The sequence below is a fragment of the Erpetoichthys calabaricus genome, chromosome 1, assembly GCF_900747795.2.
Source record: "Erpetoichthys calabaricus chromosome 1, fErpCal1.3, whole genome shotgun sequence".
In the NCBI taxonomy this organism is placed as follows: domain Eukaryota; kingdom Metazoa; phylum Chordata; class Cladistia; order Polypteriformes; family Polypteridae; genus Erpetoichthys; species Erpetoichthys calabaricus.
In genome coordinates this window covers 239,549,080-239,574,934 of record NC_041394.2, presented here as the reverse complement: position 1 = coordinate 239,574,934, position 25,855 = coordinate 239,549,080, and the positions used below count along the sequence as shown (strand labels likewise).

Below are 25,855 nucleotides of genomic sequence, written 5' to 3'. Positions count from 1 at the left end.
CATAAGGTGAATGTCACTGGTTTAGCAGGTTACTAACACCTGTTTTGTTTCAAGAAGTTCTGCAGAAAAAAATAAATGTTTTGTTCAATTTCCTGGCAATATATCTCCACAAACTATCTGCCTCTCTCCAAAACAAGCAGGAAACAGCTAAACGTGGATATGTATTGAATTGCAAGAAGGCGGCCTGAAGAGAGAGAGAAGGCATTGTTGTTGCCCAGGACTTTTGGGGACTTTGAGGTTTGTATGGACTGTGAGAATAAACGTGTGTTGGATGACTTTAACGTGTCCGCCTGTCTGTGTTTGGGTCATCTTCCACACTAATAAAAAATGACTTTCTAGGAGGAAAGAAAACAATGTTTAGTTCTGATTTAAGTTCTAACAGGCATTTCTGTTACTTCTAAGTGGGGGTGGGCCAAACAGACCCTACAGTGGATAAAAAAGTAATAACTGAACGATCCATTGTTTACTGGTACACCTGGACAGTTATCATTTATTGGAAGGCCACTCAGGTATCAAAATAGGAAAAATACGCTCTGCTCTACCAGAAACAACTGAATGATGATGTACAAAGATAAATGGCTAGTCATTTGATACTACTAAGGAAATGGTACAGTTTAACAGCATTAAGCAATAATTATCAAATAAGGTATCAAAGACTTTCCTCAATATCTGTGGCCTTACCCGGCCGGGATGCCCTGATTATGGAACGATCTTATTTGTCCACACTTCTGGAAAAAGCCTGTTGGTCATTTGGAGTCCTTCCAGGTGCCCTATAAAAAGGAGCCGGTCACCAGAAGTCAACGGCCAGAGTCGGGAGGAAGAGGACAAAGCCTGAGAAAGGACTGGAGGCGGAAGGACTGGCAGCAAAGAAAGGACTGTGTTGTGGTCTATGCCTTCTGTACTGTGTTGAACTGAGTTATTAAACCGTGTGCTGTGCGTGGAAAATTGGTGTCCTGCCTATTTGTGTCAGGATTAGGGTGGCTTTACATACCCTTGGGCTTCACAATCCACTATACATTACTTGAAAATACTGTAGACAGAAACATCAATATACTTCCATCGTCAAAAATAAGCTGTGCATTTACAAAAGCTTTTTATAAAGTAAGTCCTACAAATGGATAACAACAGAACAGTAAATGGCCAGCTTAGTAATTAGTAACATTTTGTTTTAAACCAACTTAGCAATATGGTTCATATACCTACTGTATATTAGTGAATGTTTTATATTCATTTTTTGAGTATACAAAACCAGGATGTGTTACTATTTTTTTTTTATAGCTGGAGCACAAGTTGATAAGTGACTTGCTATGGGTCACATAGTGAGGTAAATAGCTTTTCACTTGAATTTCCTTATAGGTAAACCTGCCAATGGCTATTTAAAGAAAAGAGAGTCAACCCTGTTCTAATTAGTTTTGATGGTTTTAAACAATTGATCAGTAATGGAAAAATGCTTCTTGCCTAGAGTTTAAATATGAACTCTGACCAGGCCAAAACATGCGACTGATGCATATGTCCTCAAGCCACCTCTTTGTGGTGTTTGTAGTGTGGACAGGAGCATTCTACTGGTGAAATAACTTCTAATTGTTCCTCCTCTGAAAACAACTTTTCAACCTTGGGACACAAAGCCTTTCTGTAATATTCTCTTGCCTTCAGCAGCATTAATCAACGATTTACAGTGAACCAGTTTACCAGTACCAGAAGGTGAAAAGGCTCCCCACACCAAGACCCCTCTTCTTACATGTTTACTGTGGCTGAGATGCATTCACTATTATATTTCTCATCAGACCTTCAAAGAAAGTCTCTCTATAGTATTACTGTGCAAATAAGTCCATGATTCTTTACACTGAATAATTATGATAAACCACACTGCATCCAACTCAATTTACTCTGCCAAAAACTGAATTACATACTTGATGTTTAATTCAAAACTTATCTTAAAAATATAAAACCTGCAAGAGACAAGCTTCTCGTAATTGTCCTTCTAGAAAAAGTGATGTTGCCTCAGGTCTTGAATTCTTCAGACACTTTTCACTGTATTTTTTTTCTGTCATTCAGGACCATACATTTCAGAGGCTGCTTATCCCTTTCTTAGGTGCATTGGGGCCTTGTACATCATTCACTTCTATAAACATCAGCAGCTGTTTCACAATGTTAACCTATTTTCTTAATAGCAGTTACATAAATTGGGATTTTATCCATATGTGGTGACTTGTAAATTTCAGAATAGCGATTGGCAGTGACTGACAAAGTCTAGTTATACGATTCCTGATAGCGATCCCTGCATGGTATTTTATCACACATGATTCCATTTAGAAGCTTGTTAACAAACCTTTGATGAGCTGCATCAGGTGTGCCTAATCATGAAATAAAGACTTTTGATTTTTTCAAATCTAAAAACAGACATGTTATTTTTGGAGATATTGGTACAATCCAGATGTGTTCATCTGAATTTTAAATGACATATTTTAATCACTATAGTGATTTTTTGTGTACAAAGAAATTAAAAAAAAAAGAATTTCCCTTGTTTCAGCTTTTTTTTTTTTAACAAAACTTTGCCAGCAAATGATGGATTATGAGCTCTCAAGAAGGTATAGTAGGGGCTTTAATGTGCAACATTACACAATGTAAATTAGTCAAGTAACTATTTAAAGAAAAAAGGTTCCAAGCTCATTTTTTTGCTTTTGTTTTACTTTACTGCAATAAAATACTTAACATTTATCATGGTTAATATTAGTATTACCAGTTTACTAGAATTATTTTAATTGTCACTGTTAATGCTAGTTTGCTGTGCAATATTTTAAGTTATTTGAAAGATATTTTAAGTTTACCATAAATGTCACCAACTATATGTGCATGTATTTTTGGGGTGGTGTAGTTGTGATTGTTGTTCTTTTTTTACGTTGTTTCCTTGCTATGAGGCATTACTGAACTGATGGTGCAGCATGCAGAATTTTTTTGTTTGTTTGTATGTATGTGAGCTTCTGTTTAAGAAAGCATTTTGTCATGTTTAGTTTTTTTTCCTGCTATTAAGTCTGATCAGGACAGAGTGCTGCCTGTTCTTAAAAATTAAACACTTCTAAACTATAAGGAGTCATTACAAGACTTTTTGTTATGAGAAAATTAATTTCTGAAACACCGCCAACTGCCCAGTTACTGCTATTAGATGGAACGTAAAATGTTTGACTAATTCACTAGAAATAGTGTTACTGTTTGACTTTCATATGGGGAGACATTGCCATCTTACAAAAGACACTTTTATACAAAGAAAATATTAGATTTAAAGGCAGATATTCCACTATAACAATTAAACAAAAAATATCAATAGACAGTCCTATTACCTTTATCCTATCTGAAGTGATCAGATTCTAAAAATCATTATATTACTGTACTCTATATATTATCATAAACTATATAGACTAGCTAAAATATAGGCTCCCAAAGAAGACATATTAAATTCTGTTATGGACCATTCATCATCAGGTACAACAATTATCTCAATATTTGACGTCTTTGATATTTCAAGTTTTTTTTTTTTTTTTTTTTAAATTATAGATTAATGGTGATTTCAACATTCATACTCTGAACAATACTCATTTCTTTTCTCTGTGCATCACATCCACACATTAATTTATCATTTCATTATTGACAACAGCCTGCTGCATTCACTCAAGTCTTATAACTGTTATACTATAGTAATCGGTCAGCATACTCCATTTACTGGAACTCTTGACATTGATAGCTATCACCTATTGTTGTGAAAACCCCCTGCTCGCCAACCACTGGGAGTGCTATCTCCTGGCTGAGCTGTGCGTCAGGGAGTTCCTTGGTTAAAGAAAGCAATTATATTAAAAAAATAAAAGTAAAAAAGTGAAAGTAAAAAAAGCAATAAAAAGTAAACAAAAAATTAAACTGAATTACATTAAAATGAATTACTTTATTCTCTAACTTGCATTCTATAAATGTTGCTTTTTTGCATTTCTGTTCATATATTATACAGGATAGTTTTCTCTTTTTCATTTATTGCACAGTTTCCTTTGTTCTTGATTTTTATTATATGCAGCTCTGTTTTGTTAATTTTCTTTTTTTTTGACGTTCATTATCAGCTCTTGCTGCTCTTTTTCTATCACCATCTAAAATTCGATGTTCTTGAATAGATATTTGCTTTTCTGCCTTACCCAGCTGTGTTGAACAGCGAGTCAGCACTCAGAGTGTCACAGGGTGGTATGGAGAGAGGATATGCGTAGTAGGAGTAATGATTGGGTGAGCGGAGGGGAGTGGTCAAGGCTGAATAACGTGGATATGACAGAAAATTTTTTTAATATAATAGAAAGAACAGCATTGTGCAAGGAAAATAAAACTGCAAAATGTATAAGCTAAAAAAAAAAGAAAAAAATGAATCAATTAACAAAACAGTTTCTACTTATAGCCCCCAATTTTAGCTATGTGCTCTAATAATTTATTATATTCTCACTTTTATTTTTGGATGTGACTCATTGTTACAAAAATTAAAAAAAAAAAAACGTAATTTCTTTGTTGAAGTAAATAAATAATTAATATTCCAAATTTTAAAAGTACTAAATAAATACCCAAACACACCTGAATATTACCCTTCTTTTGTTGCTTTTTTTGTGAAGCACCACTGTTCTGTTAAAATTTGACTGGCAGACTTACCAGTACCAGAAGGTATAAAGGCTCCCCACACCAAGACTCCTATCCGTACATGTTTAACTGTTGTAAACTAATTTTGTCGTTAGCAATATTGTCACCTGTGGTTATTTTATTGTACTGAATCAATATGTACTGTATTTTTGATACACTACTGTACATTTTGTACACACAGAGAACATTGTGATGGTACATGCAGTGCTATATAAAATAAATATTGATAAAATGAATAACAAAGTTGAGATTCTAAATCCTTACCTATTTGGCTTGGCTGGATGATGTTCAGAAATTCTTTATTAGATTGTTAGTAACATTTTATTGTTTATAGCTGACATACTTACAGCCATAGAAAAAGAGAGAAGCCAGAGATATAGAGATTTCTCTGGGCTCGGAATAGCTTCATATGGAGGTGATCAAACATATTTGGATGGAGTTTAGTTTCTTTGTTAGCTTCAGCCCCAGAATACTTTCTTACTTCTCGAACAGCATCTAGAAATAAAGAAATGTATATTCTTTATTTTTTAAACAAAACTTAAAATGATCTATCCATCCCTAACAAAATCCACTTAATGCAGGACAGTATCAAGGGGAACCAAGGCAATAATGCAGGAGTAAAGCTTGAATGGAACTCGAGCTCAATGCAAGGCACAGTCACTCCCATACCCATACCAGGTCACACAGAGTCTTTAACCTAAACTACACAGCTTTGAAATGTGAAAGAAAAATTAGAATACCCAGAGAAAAATCTGCAGACAGTTAACAGGCTGCAATTTCTACTCAGTTGTCTGGAGCAGTCAGGCAGCAGTGCAAACCACTGTGCTGCCCTGGAAATAAATTTAATAATATAAATTAATGTATCATAATACATAGTTCCTTATGTATGAAAATCAAAACAGAAACAGGCCGGAGACTGAGGCATGGCAGGATTATTTTAGGAGAACAACTCCTGCCAGATTCCAGAGAAGCTTTGCACTGTTCCTTATAAGGAAAATCTGATTTTATATTGTGTATAGCTGAATTTCATTCTTTATCTGAGAAACTAAAAGAAAGGTACTTTTCCCATCACCTTTTTAAGGTGCACCTTGAAATGAGCTGATAAAGTCTGGCAATATCTTTCTCCTTACTAGCCAGTACGTACAGTATATTATTCAAGCACAGAAACTGATGGAAAATTAAGAATGATGGACAAGTTTCTATTAACAAAATTTCTAATTTGAACATAGAAAAAAAAATACTGGGAGACTGAAGATGTACTGTGTATTTTTTAAAGGATGCCTACACATTTTCAATATATACTGTAGGTCTTTGAAGGTCCAGATACCTATTGACTTAGTAATAAATACTACGTTGCGCAAAGAACACAAACTTTGCCTTAAAGTATTGCCTGTATTGAGTGGTTCTATATTTTAAGTGATGGATGCACCACCAGACTTATTATTAATGACTAGATAATAATAAGATTTCATTTCCATGGCTAACCAAGTATGTGCTGTTCCAAATACTTTATTCTATTCATAATCTAAATGCACAGTTACTCATTTCATAGGTATGTTTTAAAAAAAAAAAAATTTGTAAAGAACGTTTAGATGAAGACTACGCAAAAGATGTGGTCCTGCAGAGGCAGGGTACCCTGACCTGTGTGTCAAAGTCATAGGTTTTATGTACAGTATTTTGCCAAAACATTTGTCTTAAAATGGACAGGAATTAGGTCATTACTGTTGACTCAGTGACACACATTCATCAGATTGCGAAACAGATTTTATCCTCAGGAGCTATTGCTAACCCTTTTAAAAAACAGTCAAAGGAGTGCTTTTTGAGGATTTGGGGCCAGCATGAACCATGCTAACACCATTGATAGCCACAGTTCCCTTGAACGTTTCACAACCTAAAGGAACAGCTGATTAAGCAAACTATTAAGCAACAGTGGAATACTGGGCATGAACATACATGCAAGAACCCACATTAGTGTCTAGCTCTTCAGACAGAACATAGTAAGATATTATTTTTAAAAATTCAACGACAACAGAGATTATTTTAAAAGAATAGTTCACCAATTGTTGTTCATTGCCAAATGCTGAATACTTTAGAAAATGATTTGTGTTAAACTAGTTTTTGTGATAAATGATGCCCAAAACTGGGATATTTACAGAGCACCCCAAATCTTGTATTTAGGGTGCTGCTCAACATCTGGCACAAATACTGCCATTTTTTTTTATTACAACTGTGAAAGACTTAAAGATTTTCTGCCCAATATGTCTATTTAAAAATAAATGGAAACATTTACAACTGTTTTGAAAAACCTAGGAGGTAACATAAAATTAATGGAAGAGGCACATTATAATCATAAGACATATTCATGAAACACTCAAGAAACCAGTTCACCATGAGAGACAGCAGGATTGGTACAAGCACTAATGCTTTGAATCACTAAGCACATAGAAAACATTCAATATATATAACTCTTGAGTCCTTCTCCAGTTTACAATTGGAATATTTTCATGAATGTTAGTAATAACACAGTTTTCATCAGAAAATATTTGAAGAGATTTAAGTTAAGCATCTTTTTCAGGAAAAAAAATACATTTACAGTTGAACTGTTGCAAAGTATAATACCTTTATTACCTTTCATTGGACTATAATTATGGTTTTCACCTGAAAGAGACTATAGAATACGGTACTATAATTTTGCTATCATCCTATCCACTTATACATATGAAGAAATATGCAGTATCTTACCAATAAATAGAACAATCAGTACAATAATCATTGTAAGGAAGCCTTTGTTCCAATACGGAGCTATACATTCCCAGATCCTAAACCTGAAAATTTTCTGCCACCTGCATAAAAGTAAAAAATAAAAAAAAAACATGCACCATTCAATCAATGAGCAAAAAGAATAAATTAAATCGTTGATAATGGTCACTCATTAAATTTAATAAAAACAAATACTTTTGGAAGCCATAAGAGATCAAAAGGTAAAAAATGTCGAGTGGTTACAAAAACAAGTCATCTGACAATGTTAGAGATTATTGTGCTTTCAATGTTTGAAAAATTTGTAAAATGTTTTTAAGAATAAATTTAGTTTCTACTGTTCTGTTTTTAATATGTGTATGTGAACACTCGCCAAATAAAACTGTCAAACGGATTAATGTGAAGAAGAGTAAAGTATTAAAACAGGCCTGAAGATGTCCTTTATTCTGATGGCTCTTGTAAATTCCCAAAGTTATCTTTCCATTTTGTACATAGAGAAAAGCCAAGCAAAATGACACCTTTTATTGGCTAACTAGAAAGATTACAATATGCAAGCTTTCGAGGCAACTCAGGCCCCTTCTTCAGGCAAGATGAAGAAGGGGCCTGAGTTGCCTCGAAAGCTTGCATATTGTAATCTTTCTAGTTAGCCAATAAAAGGTGTCATTTTGCTTGGCTTTTCTCTACATTCATAATGGCTAACACGGTACAACACCCTAGTACTACATTTTGTACATGTAAACTGCACTATATTCTTACCAACAAGTAACAATAATTAGGATTACTGGACTGAAAGGTGGCACAATTTTGGTAAATTTTGAAAGCCACTGATCAAAATGGTGAAAGGTGTTCCTTTTCTTTTGATGTAAATGATTGCTTAATCAGTGACATGCAAATTTGTTCAACAGAGGTAAGCAGATACCAGCTTATTGAAGGTTACTGCTATCTGGAGGAAAATGGGCAAGATTTACAGTGCATCCGGAAAGTATTCACAGCGCATCACTTTTTCCACATTTTGTTATGTTACAGCTTTATTCCAAAATGGATTAAATTCATTTTTTTTCTCAGAATTCTACACACAACACCCCATAATGACAACGTGAAAAAAGTTTACTTGAGGTTTTTGCAAATTTATTAAAAATAAAAAAAAATGAGAAATCACATGTACATAAGTATTCACAGCCTTTGCTCAATACTTTGTCAATGGTCTTTTTGAATATGATGCCACAAGCTTGGCACACCTATCCTTGGCCAGTTTCGCCCATTCCTCTTTACAGCACCTCTCAAGCTCCATCAGGTTGGATGGGAAGCGTCGGTGCACAGCCATTTTAAGATCTCTCCAGAGATGTTCAATCGGATTCAAGTCTGGGCTCTGGCTGGGCCACTCAAGGACATTCACAGAGTTGTCCTGAAGCAACTCCTTTGATATCTTGGCTCTGTGCTTAGGGTCGTTGTCCTGCTGAAAGATGAACCGTCGCCCCAGTCTGAGGTCAAGAGCGCTCTGGAGCAGGTTTTCATCCAGGATGTCTCTGTACATTGCTGAAGTCATCTTTCCCTTTATCCTGACTAGTCTCCCAGTCCCTGCCGCTGAAAAACATCCCCACAGCATGATGCTGCCACCACCATGCTTCACTGTAGGGATGGTATTGGCCTGGTGATGAGCGGTGCCTGGTTTCCTCCAAACGTGACGCCTGGCATTCACACCAAAGAGTTCAATCTTTGTCTCATCAGACCAGAGAATTTTCTTTCTCATGGTCTGAGAGTCCTTCAGGTGCCTTTTGGCAAACTCCAGGAGGGCAGCCATGTGCCTTTTACTAAGGAGTGGCTTCCGTCTGGCCACTCTACCATACAGGCCTGATTGGTAGATTGCTGCAGAGATGGTTGTCCTTCTGGAAGGTTCTCCTCTCTCCACAGAGGACCTCTGGAGCTCTGACAGAGTGACCATCGGGTTCTTGGTCACCTCTCTGACTAACGCCCTTCTCCCCTGATCGCTCAGTTTAGATGGCCAGCCAGCTCTAGGAAGAGTCCTGGTGGTTTCGAACTTCTTCCACTTACGGATGATGAAGGCCACTGTGCTCATTGGGACCTTCAAAGAAGCAGAAATTTTTCTGTAACCTTCCCCAGATTTCTGCCTCGAGACAATCCTGTCTCGGAGGTCTACAGACAATTCCTTTGACTTCATGCTTGGTTTGTGTTCTGACATGAACTGTCAACTATGGGACCTTATATGGACAGGTTTGTGCCTTTCCAAATCATGTCCAATCAACTGAATTTACCACAGGTGGACTCCAATTAAGCTGCAGAAACATCTCAAGGATGATCAGGGGAAACAGGATGCACCTGAGCTCAAATTTGAGCTTCATGGCAAAGGCTGTGAATACTTATGTACATGTGCTTTCTCAATTTTTTTATTTTTAATAAATTTGCAAAAACCTCAAGTAAACTTTTTTCATGTTGTCATAATGGGGTGTTGTGTGTAGAATTCTGAGGAAAAAAATGAATTTAATCCATTTTGGAATAAGGCTGTAACATAACAAAATGTGGAAAAAGTGATGCGCTGTGAATACTTTCTGGATGCACTGTATGTAGATTTGAGGGCAGCTGAATAGTGGGTGTCAGATATGCTGGCTTAAGTGTAGCCAGAAAGGGAGACATGCTGGAGTTTGTATAGAGCCATGGATACATGCATAAAATGTTATCTCAAAAACATCTAGGCAACGCTTGTTCTGGAGTTAAAAACAGGCTGTTAAAAATAGGAGCCTCGCTTGGTAATACAATCAATCAGTCATCAGTTCAGACTACAGTAAAACAGTAGTGTTTAGAGGCCGATTGCTCATAATGCATCTCATCAACAAATCAACTAAGTTCTATGAGTAAAACTGGAATATGTAGTTGCCTTGGCTTGATTTATAAAAACACCTGAAGGGTAGCAAAATAAATAATAAATCCTGGTTCCTGCAGATTCAAGCTGAAGGGAATGTAAGAATGTTATCAATTTAGCATTGCAGGTACAAGAATTGATGAGATAATTTGCACTATTTAGAGTAAAAAGCTAGATCCAACTGAAACAACTGTTGGACATACTGGAATGAACAAGCCCAGCATACATGTTCTACCACTTTCAAAGCCATTAGAAATCTAAACCACAAAAAGAATGATGTATAGTTTATAAACTCTGCGCTGTGTGTGAAAGTGTGTTTCTCTTGAAAACTAGAGTAGTTAATTCTGCAGAAACTGTCCACATTTTTAGAGACAGGTACAAGGATATATCTATGAAGGATCATTAATTGTATAAAATTTGAGAATTACAGGATATGAAGACCACAAGATAACTGTCAGAAAAGTTTCTTTTGTCTGGCTTTTTTATCAACCTAATTTCGTTCTGATTCTGAATAAGAGGTGAATCTGTTGTCTTTGAGGAGGATTTAGATGTGATAAATTAATGACATGATAAGGTTATCAAAAACTGAGTCTTTCATTATGCTAAATACAGTTGGAATTGTGATTGTAAGAAAACTGGTGATACAGTGTATTGGTGTTTCTGTAGAAGGTGCTAAAACCAAAAGATGCAGCATTGAATTTTATAAGAAACTAGTCATTTCGCCCGTTACAATAACGGGCGCTAGAACAGTAGTGCATAAACATTAGTAGGAACAGTCTGTATTAAATGGCAAGGGACTTTGACCTCATTCTTTTTGTTGGTCGTATTTTTCTTTCTTTCAGCCTTTCTTTTGTTGATGTTTACTCGCTGAGCTGACCGTTCTTCGTGGGCTGCCGCCGTGTATTGTGTGTCTTTAATTTTCTGTGACAGTAATACTGTCTTGTACGTCCGTAATATACCTTTAATTTTCTCTGGCGGTAACACAGGCGTGCGCGTCTGTAATATGCCTTTAATTTTCTCTGACAGTAATACTGGCTTGTATGTGGCTGTAATATGAGTCACTGTATTGATTACCTTTAATTTCCTCTCGCAGTAATACTGGTTTGTATTTCCGTAAAACGCCTGTAACTTTCTGTGACAGTAATATCGCGCATCGCACCGTGCCCAGCACATGCACACTTCACCAGAAGACACACACACACACGGACACCTGGACGCACACAGGGATTTTATTAAAGAGGATCATTTGTGAGTGTACTTGCTCTGGTGATGTATGAGGAAAAACCTTGGTGATCAGAAGCACTAGAGGATATTAAAAGTTAAGTTTCATGAGTAAAGGCAGTTATGAGTGATGTTTACAAAACAGCAACAGGATGCTGTTGCAGAAGTCAATAGCTTTTTGGGTCAAAGGCATGAAAGGAAACTAAAATGTAATATTTCTGGCTTATGTAGGTCGTTGGCATAGCTTACATTTTTATGGTTAACTAGGTGAATAAAACATGCATTAAAATCTTAAAAAGCTCAGTGCCTAACAGTATAAGAGTATACAGACAGATAAGCCATTTCTTTAATGAAACTCTACTCTGGAAGTCCATATTTATATTTTAGAGAATATCAAGGTTCCAGATCTTCTAGATTAAAAAAATGCTCAGTTGCAATTCCTGATGGAAACTATGCAGGCTACAGTTACTAAAGCCATGTTTTATAACAAGTACAAAAAAGTATATACTAACCTCACTGCCGAAATAAACGGCAAACAGAGAAAGAGCAGTATTCCAATTTCAATGTACAGAAATGTTGCAACAGCCGTCCACTGGAGAGTCATTTTCAGAGTTCTAATCTTAAAATAATACAACAATGATGCAAATTATTAAACTGCATAAAATATTTTTGTTCATTGAATTTTTAGTTTAGTATAACAGGTTCAAAACAGTGTTTCCAGTTACTGGTTTGAAGTTGGAATCAATATCCTAAGGCATTACAAAGTCTTGTCACTGTCCCCAAAATAACTTTCTCAAATACTGGTAATCCAGTTTAGGATTGTGGTGGCCCTATCTTATTCCAGCAACATGAAGCACAAGGCAGGAACCAGCCTTGGAGGAGGCACCAGTTCCTTACAGAGTCCACAAAATCCCACATGAGGATAATTTACTCTTAATTAATCTCACACAAATGTGTTTGGTTATGACAGGAAAACCAGAGAACCTGAAGGAAATTCTTTGTACACATGGAAAGAACATACAGACTCCATAAATAAAGTGATAGCCTAAGACCTACAAGTAGGGTGCTTGTAAGATGTCTAAATAGTGCACCTTTGTGCCTTTTATCACAATACTAGCCAACCCGCGGCGTACCATACGCCGCATAAACAGGCTGGGTTTTTAATGATTTTTAAGCACAGGGAAAAAATTAACATTTGAAAAATCCGGAGGAGAGGGGAAGGACGCCCATTACGCTCCATCCGTCATGCTAGTCTGCTGATTTCTCGTTCAGTATCGCGAAGCATCAACACGTTTGAAGCAATTGTGTCGGAAATCGTATCGAAGCTTCGAAGCATTTAACACTCACCTCTCTAGTGACACCTCCTGGCCATTTTCATTAACGTTACAGAAACTTATGATACACTTGAATGATGTCTGTTAAAACTCGTATTGCTTTTATTTTTTCGCAGCTACAGACTGACAACGAAGAGAAGGGTTCGTCAGCAGCTTCTAGTGTGTGATGTGTAAAAAATATAAATATAACTTCTTTAACTGCCTTGTGGCGCTGTAGTAGTACAGCTGCTTTGCAGTAAGGAGACAGTGGAAGATTGTGGGTTCGCTTCCTGGTTCCTGCCTGTGTGGATAGCAAATTATCTGCGACAAACAAACTGTGTTACACACTGCAAACCAACCCGCGGCGTAGTATACACCGCTTTTTCAATGTTTTTTAAGCAGAGGGAAAAAAATGAACATTTGCAAAATCCGTAACGCTGCTTTCAGTAAGTACAATGCACACGCGTTTAGTTTGTTGGTGACTTTTTGCCAGCTGTCTTTCCTGGTTTGGGCTGTTTTTGCTGTGTTACCGCTTGTGCATATTAAATCTTGAATTCCTTTGAGTAACTAATTAACTAACTAACACCCAACCCACTCAGCTTGTGTGAAAAAATTGCTCCCGTTCTTTCATCATTTTGTTGCAGCAATATACATTGTGTTTTCACTCAGCATGGAGGTGTGCATTCATCTCGGATTATTACATCCAGCTAATCTGCTACACGACTGCGTTTGAAAAACCGACTTATCCCGGATGAGTTTCACCGGCATTAATGATTAGGAATCTGGTTGGAAGAAAACTGTGCAGCCACAGGGGTTCACCAGGACCGAATTTGGGAAACACTGCTGAACACAGACGAAACCGACTCAGGTGAGGAGTGGGGGCGGGCAAAGTAGTTGTAGCTATTGATTATTCAGTGTTGTTTGCCTGGGTGTCTGATCTGCGTTGACTGACATGGCTATTTTCTACGTATCCCATGGCTGTCTTCCGGCAGTGTGAATGCCTCGAAAGATAGGGCGTCCTTGTGTGGTGAGTTGTTGCACTTTGTAGAGAGCGAGGGTAGACGCGGTCCGTGAAAAAAGGAGTGTTGGTGGCGCGGATGCGAATCGCTTTATGCAGCGTGTAAAACAGTTTGCGATGGAGAACACAGTTGTACGTCGTAACCGAAAGGAATCTGTGGCTCTGAGGTGCATGTGGATCGTAGTAGGAAGGAACTCGACTAACATGGTGATTGGTGAGTTTTTGCGTCCGACTTGGTGGTCGTGGCTCTTGCCAACTCACGGCGTATCATATGCCGCATAATTATGTATTGATGGGTGAACACTTTGTGAACGACACAGTTGTCCAAACAGAAGCGAAAGTAAAATCGAGCCTGGTGCGTTCTTTAACTGCATTCTCTGTCTTGTAGCGCAGTGGTAGTGTTGCTGCTTTACAGTAAGGAGACTGTGGAAGATTTTGGGTTCGTTTGGGCTGCATTTGCAGTGTTACCGCCTGTGCATATTAAATCTTGAAATCCTTCGAGTAACAAATTAACTAACACCCACCCACACACACACAGTTTGTGTGAAAAAATGCGCCCGTACTTTCATCATTTTGTTGCAGCCTATCAAAGACTTGCTGCCCCCAACTCAAGGTGGCTCAGAGGTCCATGTGTAGCGTACAACAGATGAACATAAATGACGCCGTTTTTTCCGAGGCGTCGCATCCCTGCTAGTGGGCGTGGCTCTGCGAGTTGTCGTCGTATCCAATGGTCATAGAGTTGGTGGGCGAGGCTCTTTCCTACTTGTCGGCGGCTTAGTGAATCCACGCCTCTTCCTGCATGCTTTCATGGGTGTCTTGTTTTGGTGTGCGTGCTTTCATGGGTGTCTTCCCCCTTTGGCGGCGACTTTGTGAATTATATATATAGATACTTTGTCAAAACTATGGTTTTGGTTGGATTCTATGGATAAACATTTAAAACCCATGAATACAATAAATTAGCCCTTACAATACAAACACATTAACTTATTTTGTTGGTAGCACTTACAGGTTTAGTAATTGAATAGAATGGCATATGCAATCTTTCTAATTATAAATTTGGTAAACTTTGTTTCCCTTCTAATTTAGCACATAAATCAAGGCATGTGACAAAATGAGAGGCGACCGCACAGTGCATCAAGCTTGTTTAGTTAGATAATAGCTAAGAAGTCCGAATATCTAATTTTTGTACTCTTTAACCCTTTTAGCACAGTCTCATTTTTGGTAGTTTCCTGCTACTTTGATTTAACTGTCCATGCCTTCCTCATATGTCACTCAATATTCTTGTTCCAGGTAAAATAAAGTGCAGAATACTTGCATCTGGAGAAGGAATTATGCTATGTACATAAATTATAGAAGAATAAAAGTTTAAACTTTTTTCTTTTACCAAAGATATACTATGAATGTTATTCTTACTGTCATGTATGTGGAATCATCTGCCAGATACCTTAAAAAATAACACAGAATGCAGCAAGATCATCAAAATTGTTAGAACATTTTAGTACTGTACATAAACCAAGCATTTAAACAAAGATACTTTGCAGGTACCAAGGCTTTCAATACAGAAGTTAAATTGCCGTTCTCTTGTCAATGATGAGGTATTTACTTTGTTGCTTCATGTCAGCAGTAATGAAATTTTAGATAGTAAAGACGAACTTTATATTAATGCTTACAAAATTTAAAATTAAGTGCTCAAACTTAAACCTGACCTTTCAGCAAGAATGCACTGAAGGGAATATACTGTATAGCAGACCGTGCTTCCCTTTATCAGTTGTTTGTGGGGGAAAAAAATACACCCCACTACAAGATTATATTGTTAAACACTTAGTTTACTGGAAATAAAGCTTTTTGCTTAACAAGACCATACTAAGTATACAGTAACATATCAGTTTACTTACTGAAACATGCCTTAGCAATACAAATACTATTCATTTAGTTGGGGCTGTGTCAGTTGGTTTTATTTTCCTTACATATGAAGAAATACTTAAATATTGGTCAATAGGTAGCTTTGGAACAGCTTCATGGGATGAACTGCATGTTACTACCAAAATTCATCCTCCAACATGTTCCTGTAAGATGTTAAAACAGAATAAGCACAACTACAGTTCTATTTACATACATCCTGGTCCAAATTCATTATTAATAAATAAATTCAGCAACGTTTTATCTAGCTTAGCTATAGTATACTACTGACAATCTTGTTAACTGGAGAGATAATTTTAAACTCCCAGCTCATATATCTATTCTAAGCTAGATTTTATATAGATGTTATGATTTCCACAGTTGGGTTTAATTTGCATTTGTAATGACTAATGAGTTTTGTGAATTTTAAGATAATGAAGACAAAAGTTTTAAGGTGACAATAAGTGACAATCATAGCCCTTCTACGGGAGGGCCAGCAGCCCAACCTGGCCAGGACAGCCAAGAGATGGAAGGGAGCTTCTTTAGGGCACTGCCTCCCCCAGAACGCAAGATGGCTGTTCCCCTGGGTTACAGTGGTGCCCTGGATTCCCACAGGGCATTATGGGTCTTGGGTTTCTTTACCTCAGCCTTGTTGGGTACTGTAGAAACATCCAAGGGGCGTTTAAACGACTGAGGAGCCATATGGCATGGGGCTCTTTAGTGTTTTTAACTTGTGTTCTGTGTCTGTTTTATTGAGTTGGGTTGTGTTTGGGAAGCAGGAGTGCCCTCTAGTGTCCATACCCTATCTTATATATAAATGTCTACGTGTGGAAGTGTGTGTGTCTGTCCGGGCCAGAAGTGAGAGGTGGAGTCGGGCTAAGGGCTCCACCTCCGAGGAAACGCAAGTGAGGCCAGCACATCGGCAAAATGAAACCTCTGAAGAGAGAGTCACTCACTTATCCGCTGTTACAGAAGCATGGCGAGCACATCAGCAAAACGGTATCCCTTGTACCTTTCCTCCCGCCACTAATATACAAGCGAGGCGAGCACATCGGCAAAACAAAACCTCAGAAGAAAGATGGTCGCTTAGCCACTAATTCACAAACGATGCGAGTATGTCGGCAAAACGAAACCTCCTAGGAGAGAGATGCCCGAAGTAGTTCCTTTCAACTACCTGACATCTCCACATTTCAATTTTTTTTTTTTTACGATTTCAACAGTTTCTAGGACCTCTGGCTTTTTACAGCACAGGTTTACACAGCTAGTAAGTTATAATTACAGTTTTGGTAGATGATTTTACCATACACACAGATTTTTAGCTAAACTTTGTACAGTTTTGACAAATTGTTAAATGCTGACTCACTCTCATAATCATATATTATATTTAATTGTCACGCATGGAGATGACATTCAAAGTGTAATTACTACTTTTCTAAATGCAGTTATCTCTGATCATTAATTATGTTTGACTTATTTGTGTTTTTACCAATGTAATCACAAATGACATAATATCTAGACTGTAACACAATGTCAAAATGTATAATATACATAGGAAACTCAAACATATAAAATTAAACATAAAATAAACATTGAATATTCAATCAAAAATAAGTAAAAATTAAAATTATTTACACCTAGGTTAAATACATGGGTGCTTCAAGATTATTTTATATTTATAGTATTCTTATTAATAATACTTTTACTATTTTCTTGTAGTGAATTTATGAAGTGCTTATCGCTCATGCACTGCAGCTTAAAGGAAACACATAAAAAAACTCTTAATGAATGCAAAACTCGAAAACACAGACCTATACAAAAACAGGATCCTCTATGCACTGACATGATCAAAGAGCTGGGAACACTTTGCATTTACAAAAACGCACATAAGCATTTTTTCCAGGGAGAAAAATCACGTAGGGTTGACAACAATTGTGCTTGTGCACCGCTGCACTTTCCCCAATTATTTGGTTTATTTACCAAATACAACAGTGTGAGCATAAAGCTTATTATCAAAAAGTGGAAAACTACTTGAAAATTATGCCTTATTACACTTGGTATGGGAAGGACACATTTGAAATAGGCCAGTGCACAAAAGAAAGCTAGCTCTGTTGAGGGCATGTGCTTCAGTTTTAAAATGGTAGACATAGCATGTAAGTTTCATTTTTATTGTATGATGTTCCATATTCATTTTCCATTAGCCACCATATGGACATAACTTTGATTTAGTTTATCTGAAGTCAAGTGTCTACTGCCTTAATTCTTGTATACATTTGTAAATAATGTTCACTTTGGATTGTTTGATTAACATTTACTGCATGTGTCAGTTAGATGTGTATTGAGAGGGAACCCTACCTCACCTGTGTGCATAACTTTCAAAGTTTAAGATTAGGGGTTTTGCTCATTGGTCTAACAGAGCAATGCTGTTTATTTCTTGCCACCTCTGTATGTGTGTTGATCAACCTGATCACAAGTGATTTTCAACTGTTGTCTGATCACACGCACAACAGAACTGGTGAGCCTGATCAGGTGCTTACCCTGCTATGATTGAGTGGTTATTGTAATATTTATTTGTACTTTTTAAAATTGTTTTTAATGCTGTATATGTTAACCCTTGATGTATTATGCTGTGAATAAGATTCTCTGCTATTATCAAAAGCAGACTCTTAGCGTGACTACTACAACATGCACAATTTCACGCCAATGCACTGTATTTCATAAAATTAGATCAGATCACATTTATACCTCATGCAGGTTGTTTTGCAACTGCCGTTTCCACATCTATCTAAACAAACTGGATTTTGTGGAAATCGCACCAGATTGCACCAAATTAACTAGTTATGAAAACGCCTACATTCACAGCAGTAGTGATGTGCTTAAAGTTCCCCTAACCTGTGTAGACACTATATGAATGCGTGGGTTGAGCAGCTAATTATTTATAGTCCACAAGCACCTCTCCAACCAGGCGATGGTATCGTATATTATCGATGTTTTGAAATAACAATGTGATGTGAAGTTTTAAGACATCGCACACAGCCATAATCCATACTAACACTGAGAGATGTTAGAAAAACATAATACTGCTTCATGCATTCATTCATATCCTGATGATACACAGATATATTATTCTTTCAGACCAATATCATTTTTTCTATTATGTCCTAATTCTGCCAATGAGTTAAAACACTAGATGAGAGATAACTCTGACATTAATGTCATTAATGGATGATCCTATCAATTTTCAATCCAGTAAGTCTAAACATTTAATTTCTGACTGAAAGAAAAAGTGGGTATTCCCATTTTTCTAGGCTTTGAGTGACACACAAAGCCTGTTAAGACAGCAGACTTAACCAGGATGCAGCTATCCAGCTGCACATTGCCCCCACCCCTTAAATGCATTGCTGAGTGAACACTAAAGTGTGCAGTTGAACTGCAGCTCAAACCAACCCTTTGGTCAGCTCTGTACTTCATCTGATAATAAAGGTGTAAATCAAAGTTGAGTTGACACCTCTGCACAGACTCTTTCAGACAAAAAGGCACCCAAAATGGACAATCAGTTTTGGCTTGTAACCTCTAACTGAACGTTGGCTGGATGCAACGGGCAACACAACACACCAATAAGCAGGCAGTGGATCTGTATTTGGAAGGGACCTTGATCCAGTTTCCAGAGGTTACACCTTCCTTCAAAACTAGTTGCATTCATCTGTTCTACATTTTTGCAGGAGCTGAAATCGATAACAGTTCATTGTTTTATAATGTTGTACCATTAAAGCTGACCACCAAACTCCTCAAGTAGACTCATCATCACCCTCTACAACTGGATATTTACTTCTTAACCAAGACCTCAGCATGTACAGATTGACAGCACTACATCATCCATGCTAACCCTCCACATAGTACTGACCTGAGCCCCTTTTTATACCCTTTATTCACTTCTGATGATGTAGCCAGACATAGTTCCAATTCCATCATTAAATTTGCTGATGACACCACCATCATAGGCCATAATGATGTGAGGTGCCTTACAGAGGAGAGGTCTACCTGTTGACTCAGATGTGCCATTACAACAAAATCACCCTAAATGCAAGTAGAATCAAGGAGCTGATCATAGACTTAAGAAAGCAGAAGGTAGCTTACACTCCCAGCTACAACGAAGTAGATTCTGTTGAAAGAGTGAGCAACTATAAATTTTTTATAGTTACTATCAGTGATGAACTAGAATGGGCACAACGTTCTTCTCAAAGAGCATCCCCAGCACTGTTATTTCCTTAGACATCTAAGGCCAGCTTGCATTTCCCTATCTGTTCTCACAAACCTCTACACATGCACAGTGGAGTCCATCGTCACAAGCTGCATCACATCCTACTAAGACACCTACCTTACTCAGCTCAAGACTGTAAAGATTTGCAGAAGGTGGTGAAGGCAGTACAAATATTACCAGCAATATACACTGCCTCAGAAAGGCAGAAAAAGATTATTAAAGATCTCAGCCATCCTTATAAGCAGCTTTCCCACTCTCTCCTTCTGGCCAACAGTACAAGACCACTGGCAGTCGCACAAGTACTGTAAGTCATATATTCTGAAATAAAATTTGAACTACTTGTTAGGGTACCTCAAAAGGAACACAACAGCACTTTAAAATATTGAGAAATTAATTAGAAATACCTGAAATTAGAAATATGATTAATCCTATTTACTGGTGTTAATTAATCCTATTGACTAGCATGACACAACCTACTGTACCTGGTGCGCACTGTAATGGCAAACATTAAGAAATGTAATTTTCTGCAATGTTTAGAACTGAATGTGTACTGAATTTTCTTGAACATGGATGACCAAAACTTTATTTTTAGTTGCTTATGTATATCCATTTTTATGAACACTAATTTGTGATAACTGAAGTTCCACACAATACTGCTACATACAAAAGACTAAAGTCACAGAACTTCCTTCAATGCTAAAAGCAAAGAAATCAATTTCAAATTGAGAATACAAGAGCAATACAGTAAGTCTGTTTTACAGAGCTAACCACTGAAGAACACATACAGAAATTTGAGTAAGCTAAAAAATGAACGCCAAAGACGGGGCTCCAGGCAACATTTAATTATCATGAGCAAGCGTTTCGTCAAGAGAGCTTGTCAGAGTAGAAGCCTAAAACTCCACAAACATTCGGAACGCGGTGTACTGAAACTTTCTGATAGCTGCACGACTGTCATCAGAAAATCCGAGTTGTTTTAAGGGCCAGGCAGTTATTTGGAATATTTGTGCTGGTTTTAAAATAGCATTATGACTTTGGCAAGAGACTAATCACTCGGGAACAGTGTAGCAAGAAAGGGAAAGTAAACCGCTGTTCGTTAAGAGGGAAATAACTTAACAAAGGCTGAACATGCTCAGTGCGCGCTTCTGGACGATTACACAATGCTGGAGTTAAATTTGGGAGACACTGTCATTATCAATCATTAATTAAGTGAATTATTTATACTTGTTGGTGTGTCTACTTTTCGCTGAAAAGCGTGGACAGTGGCACTGTGATAACAACTGCAGGTTTATTTTTATTCAAGTCATGGATGGAAGAGGTTCTATTTTTAGTTATGCTGCCAGTTCAAGCGTGAGGAAGTTCTGTTTAGGGAGAATTCCGAAACACAAAGAAGGCAGCACAGACAAATCAAGTGATCGGTATTAGTGTTGTCTATCGGACAACTTTTCAGACTTTACCGCTGAATGTAAGTAAAAACAGTACCTGACAGCTTCAAATAAGGAAGCTGAGTGAATTCATATGAGAAAACTTTTGCCCAAGACCAGGCCAAATACATATAGCTACAGCAAATAAACCGGCGGGCACTCACCGTCACTCGCCAGCTAGATTATTTTTCGAGAAACGATACCCGTCTCCCTGTCAAAGTGATTTTTGGGAACGATTAATTGTAAAGCCGTCCCTAAGACGCACTATCAAACTACCGCACATTACCACCGCGCCTACTTCCCTTCAGTACTCTCTGCTCGTGACGTCACAGCAGCCTGTCCTCGGACGCGGCGCGAAGTCGGAGATGAGACGAGAGTTCAGCTTTACAAGTTTTTATGAACGAAACTCGTCCGTCCGGAACAGTGTGGCTACCTGGAGCCTACAGTACACGTACAGATCTCATGTTTGACTTTGGAGTCCGATGCATTAGGTGAGATTCTGTCTACATCACATGCATTTTTAACTTCCAGTTCCACGGTCTGGCAAATGGAAAACCGATTTTCAAATTTACAAATAGCATCATTAATGTTCATTTGGAGGAACATTAAAATAAAAATAACTTCTCTTACGCGTGTTCTGTTGAGAATCTGAACTGATTTTTTTAGAGTGGTAATGTTTTCAAATATTTTTTAATCAATATAAATATCAAAATCATAATATTCAATTTGAACTTTACTGCCAGGAAACATAGTTGCTTGGAATTTCTCTTGGTGTTACATTCATACGCATAATACATACGTATAATATGACACAATGACAAAATTATATGCAGTAATAGTGAAAAATATATTGCAAACAACACAAATATGTATAAAACAATATAGTAAAGTCTGCGGTGGGCTGACGCCCTGCCGGGATTTGTTCCTGCCTTGCGCCCTGTGCTGGCTGGGATTGGCTCCAGCAGACCCCCGTGACCCTGTGTTAGGATATAGCCGATATATTATATATATTATAGCGGGTTGAACAATGACTGACAATATACTGTAGTAAAGTAAATTTCCACTTCCGATGTGCGTCATAACACGTCAGCTCTTGTAATGTAAATGGAAAATAAACAAATCTTTTTTCCATTAATAAAACATAATTTAGATTGGATGGATGAGTTTAGAAATCAGGAGAAAGCATAAATGCATCAGAGACTTCAACCAGAGTTACCCCAGCAGAAAAGAAACTGCTTATACAGTATGTCTAGTAGTTCTTGCGCCTTTAGTGACCAGTAAAGTTTCCTTGATATTAATAAGTGAAGGAGATGATATGCCACCACAAAAAAAGGCTGGAAAACACTGCTCTACCAACACCTTTGCTCCTGGTTATGTTGTGTTCTTTGCATAAATTAGCAAAGATACTGCAACCTGGAATAAAGGTAGGAATAATCATTAAACTTCTGTGTTGTAAAAATTGTCATTATACTGTATTAGGGAAGTCAGCACTGTAAGATACCTGGCAGACGGGTGAGTTAAGGTGCTAGAGCAGGGGTACTGAAATAAAATTGAAAGAGGTCCAACCAACAAAATTTTCTTCTATCAAAGGTTCGAACCACCTGTTTGTGCCATGATTAAGATCCCTATATTTGTAGTCATTTAATGTCTATAAAAAAATAAGGTATAATTACCACCGCATTTCAACAATATTTAGTTTCAGTTTTCAGTAAGGACTTTAAATATGTGAACCCCTTGAATTTAATTGGCTTTGTATTTGTATGGAATACAAATAACTATCTTTGACATAACATATAAAACAAATAAACAACTCTATTTAATAAACAATAAAAGTGGGCTTAACAGAACCATATGAATAAGATTAAAAAGTGCACTCCTTTACAACGTTCCAATCAGAATTTAAATTTTTTTTATGTTGCCCCAAACTCCACACTACTTTAATTGAACATTCATTTGCATGCTGCTGGGCTGTAAATGAATGTGAGAGAACTCTGTTGGATTTTAGAACATTAGAGCAATCTAGATGAGAACAGGCCATTCAGCCCAACAAACCTCACCAGTCCTATCCACTTCATTTTTCTAAAAAAATAACAGCTCAAGTTTTGAAAGTCCCTAAAGTCTTACTGTCTAACAAACTAACTGGTAGCTTATTCCAAGTGTCTATGGTTCTCTGTTTAAAGAAAAACTTCCAGATGTTTGTGAGAAATTTACCCTAAACAAGTTTCCAGCTGTGTTCCCTTGTTCTTGATGAACTCATTTTAAGTAATGTCTCAATCTACTGTACTAATACTCTTCAAAATTTAAACACTTCAATCATGTCACCTCTTAATCTTCTTTTGCTTAACCTGAAAAGTCTCAGTTTTTTTAATCTTTCTTCATAATTCATCCCCTGTAACTCTGGAATGAGCCTAGTCGCTCTTCTCTGGACATTTTCTAGCGCTGCTATGTCCTTTTTGTACCCTGAAGACCAAAACTGTACACAGTACTCCAGGTGAGGCCTCACGAGTACATTATAAAGCTTACGTATAACCTTTTTGAACTTGACTCTACACACCATGCTACATAACCTAACATTCTGTTTGCCTTCTTAATGGCTTTTGAAAATTGTCTGGAAGTTGATAGTGTACTGTAGACTCCACTATGACTCCTAAATCCTTCTCATAAATTGTACTCTCGATTTTAAGACCTCCCATTGTATATTCAAACTTAACATTTTTACTTCCTATGTGTAATACTTTCCTTTTACTGACATTAAACTTCATCTGCCACAAATCTGCCCAAGACTGTATGCTGTCCAAGTCCCTCTTTAATGATTTAACAGATTCCAGATTATCTGCCAATCCACCTATCTTGATATCATCTGCAAACTTAACCAGTTTGTATCTTATATTCCTATCCAAATAATTAATATGTATTACAAATAGCAATGGCCCTAGCACTGACTCCTGTGGAACACCACCCTTAATGTCAGCCAGTTTTGATAAGGTTCCTTGCACCATTATCCTTGCCGCTTCTGGTGTCTGAGCCAATTCTGCACCTATCTAAAAACATCACCCTGAACTCCCACTTCTTTTAGTTTGATGCCCAACCTCTCATGTGGCACCTTATCAAATGCTTTCTGAAAGTCCAGATAAATATCATAAGCTCCACTTTGATCATATCCTTTTGTTGCTTTCTCATAAAATTCCAGCATGTTAATAAAACATGACCTTCCTCTTCTGAACCCATGCTGACTGTTCAGAAAAACTCCTGTACTTGCCATCTGTTGCTCAATCTTACCCTTAATAATTCCTTCAATTAATTTTCCTGTGATGCACATTAAGCTTATTGGCCAATAGTTGCTTGAATCTGCCCGGCCACCCTTCTTATATACTGTAATGGGATAATATTTGCCATTTTTTCAGTCCTTCGGAATTTCCCCAGTGTACAGTGACTTCCTAAAAATATGCATCAGGGGTTTATATACAGTGCCCTCCACTATTATTGGCACCCCTTGTAAAAATTAGTAAGAAGGGTTAGAAAAAAATCATTGTTTGCTGAAGAACAATCATCTTGCACTGAAAAAATAAGAAACATATGACTTTTAATTGAAACAAGTTCATTCAAATAAAAACAAAGCCCTCATCAAGAAATACATATTTTTAACAAAAACACATGCGCTACAATCGTTGGCACCCCTGCATTTAATACTTTGTACAACCTACCTTTGCCAATATAGCAGCATATGGTCTTCTCTTAAAGCCTTTTATAAGGTTGGAGAATACAGAGCATGGTATCTGAGACCATTTTTCTTTACATCCAGATCATCCAGGGTCCTAGGCCCTCTCCTGTGTACTCTCCTGTTCAGCTTACTCCTCAGGTTTTCAATAGGATTCAGGTCAGAAGACTGAGATGGCCTTGGCAGAACTTTGATTTTGTGGTCAGTTAACCAGTACTATTCCTGATACACTCCTCTTTGACTGTTCTTTTACTACTAAAACACTGAAAGAATCTCTTTGGGTTGTCTTTCGCCTTGATCTACTATATTCCTCTCCAACTGTCTTTTAGCCTCTCTAATATCCCTCTTAATGGTTGCTCTTGTGTACTCTTATGCCCTATGATTCACATTGGAGTTATTATTCTTATACACCTTTTACAGTTGTTTTTTTTTTCCTTTGTGGCTTTTAACTGTTTATTAAACCACTGCCGAGTTTTTTTTTAATTTCCTGTTAATTCCCATTTAGGTTTGTACTTGTCCTGTATTACATGTAAAACATTTTAAAACCTGTTCTACTGCTCCTCAACTGGCTCCACTTTTAGAAGCTTATCGCAGTCTGTCCTCCTTAGACTTTGCCACATTTGCTCAAAATTTTCCCTATCAAAGTTAAACTCAGCAGTTTTAGTCTTTCCTTCCACACTCTTACAAAACAGTGATTATTGTATTATATAATG

The 25,855-nt window shown here is 37.2% G+C and overlaps 1 protein-coding gene across 2 annotated transcripts in view; it reads right to left on the bottom strand.

Annotated features, from left to right (window-relative positions):
- Positions 1-21,754, bottom strand: part of bcap29 (B cell receptor associated protein 29) — a 33,637-nt gene extending 11,883 nt beyond the window's left edge. Inside the window, exons 1-4 of one of the 2 annotated variants that reach the window (XM_028813021.2) lie at positions 21,589-21,754; positions 12,028-12,134; positions 7,402-7,502; positions 5,007-5,154 (exon numbers count right to left, since the gene is read on the bottom strand). In XM_028813021.2, the coding sequence (XP_028668854.1) occupies positions 5,007-5,154; positions 7,402-7,502; positions 12,028-12,119 (341 nt within the window). In that variant the 5' untranslated portion in view covers positions 12,120-12,134; positions 21,589-21,754. The remainder of the gene's footprint in view (positions 1-5,006; positions 5,155-7,401; positions 7,503-12,027; positions 12,135-21,588) is intronic. The other variant, XM_028813029.2, reaches the window with a different exon arrangement.
- Between the last annotated feature and the right edge of the window lie 4,101 nt (positions 21,755-25,855).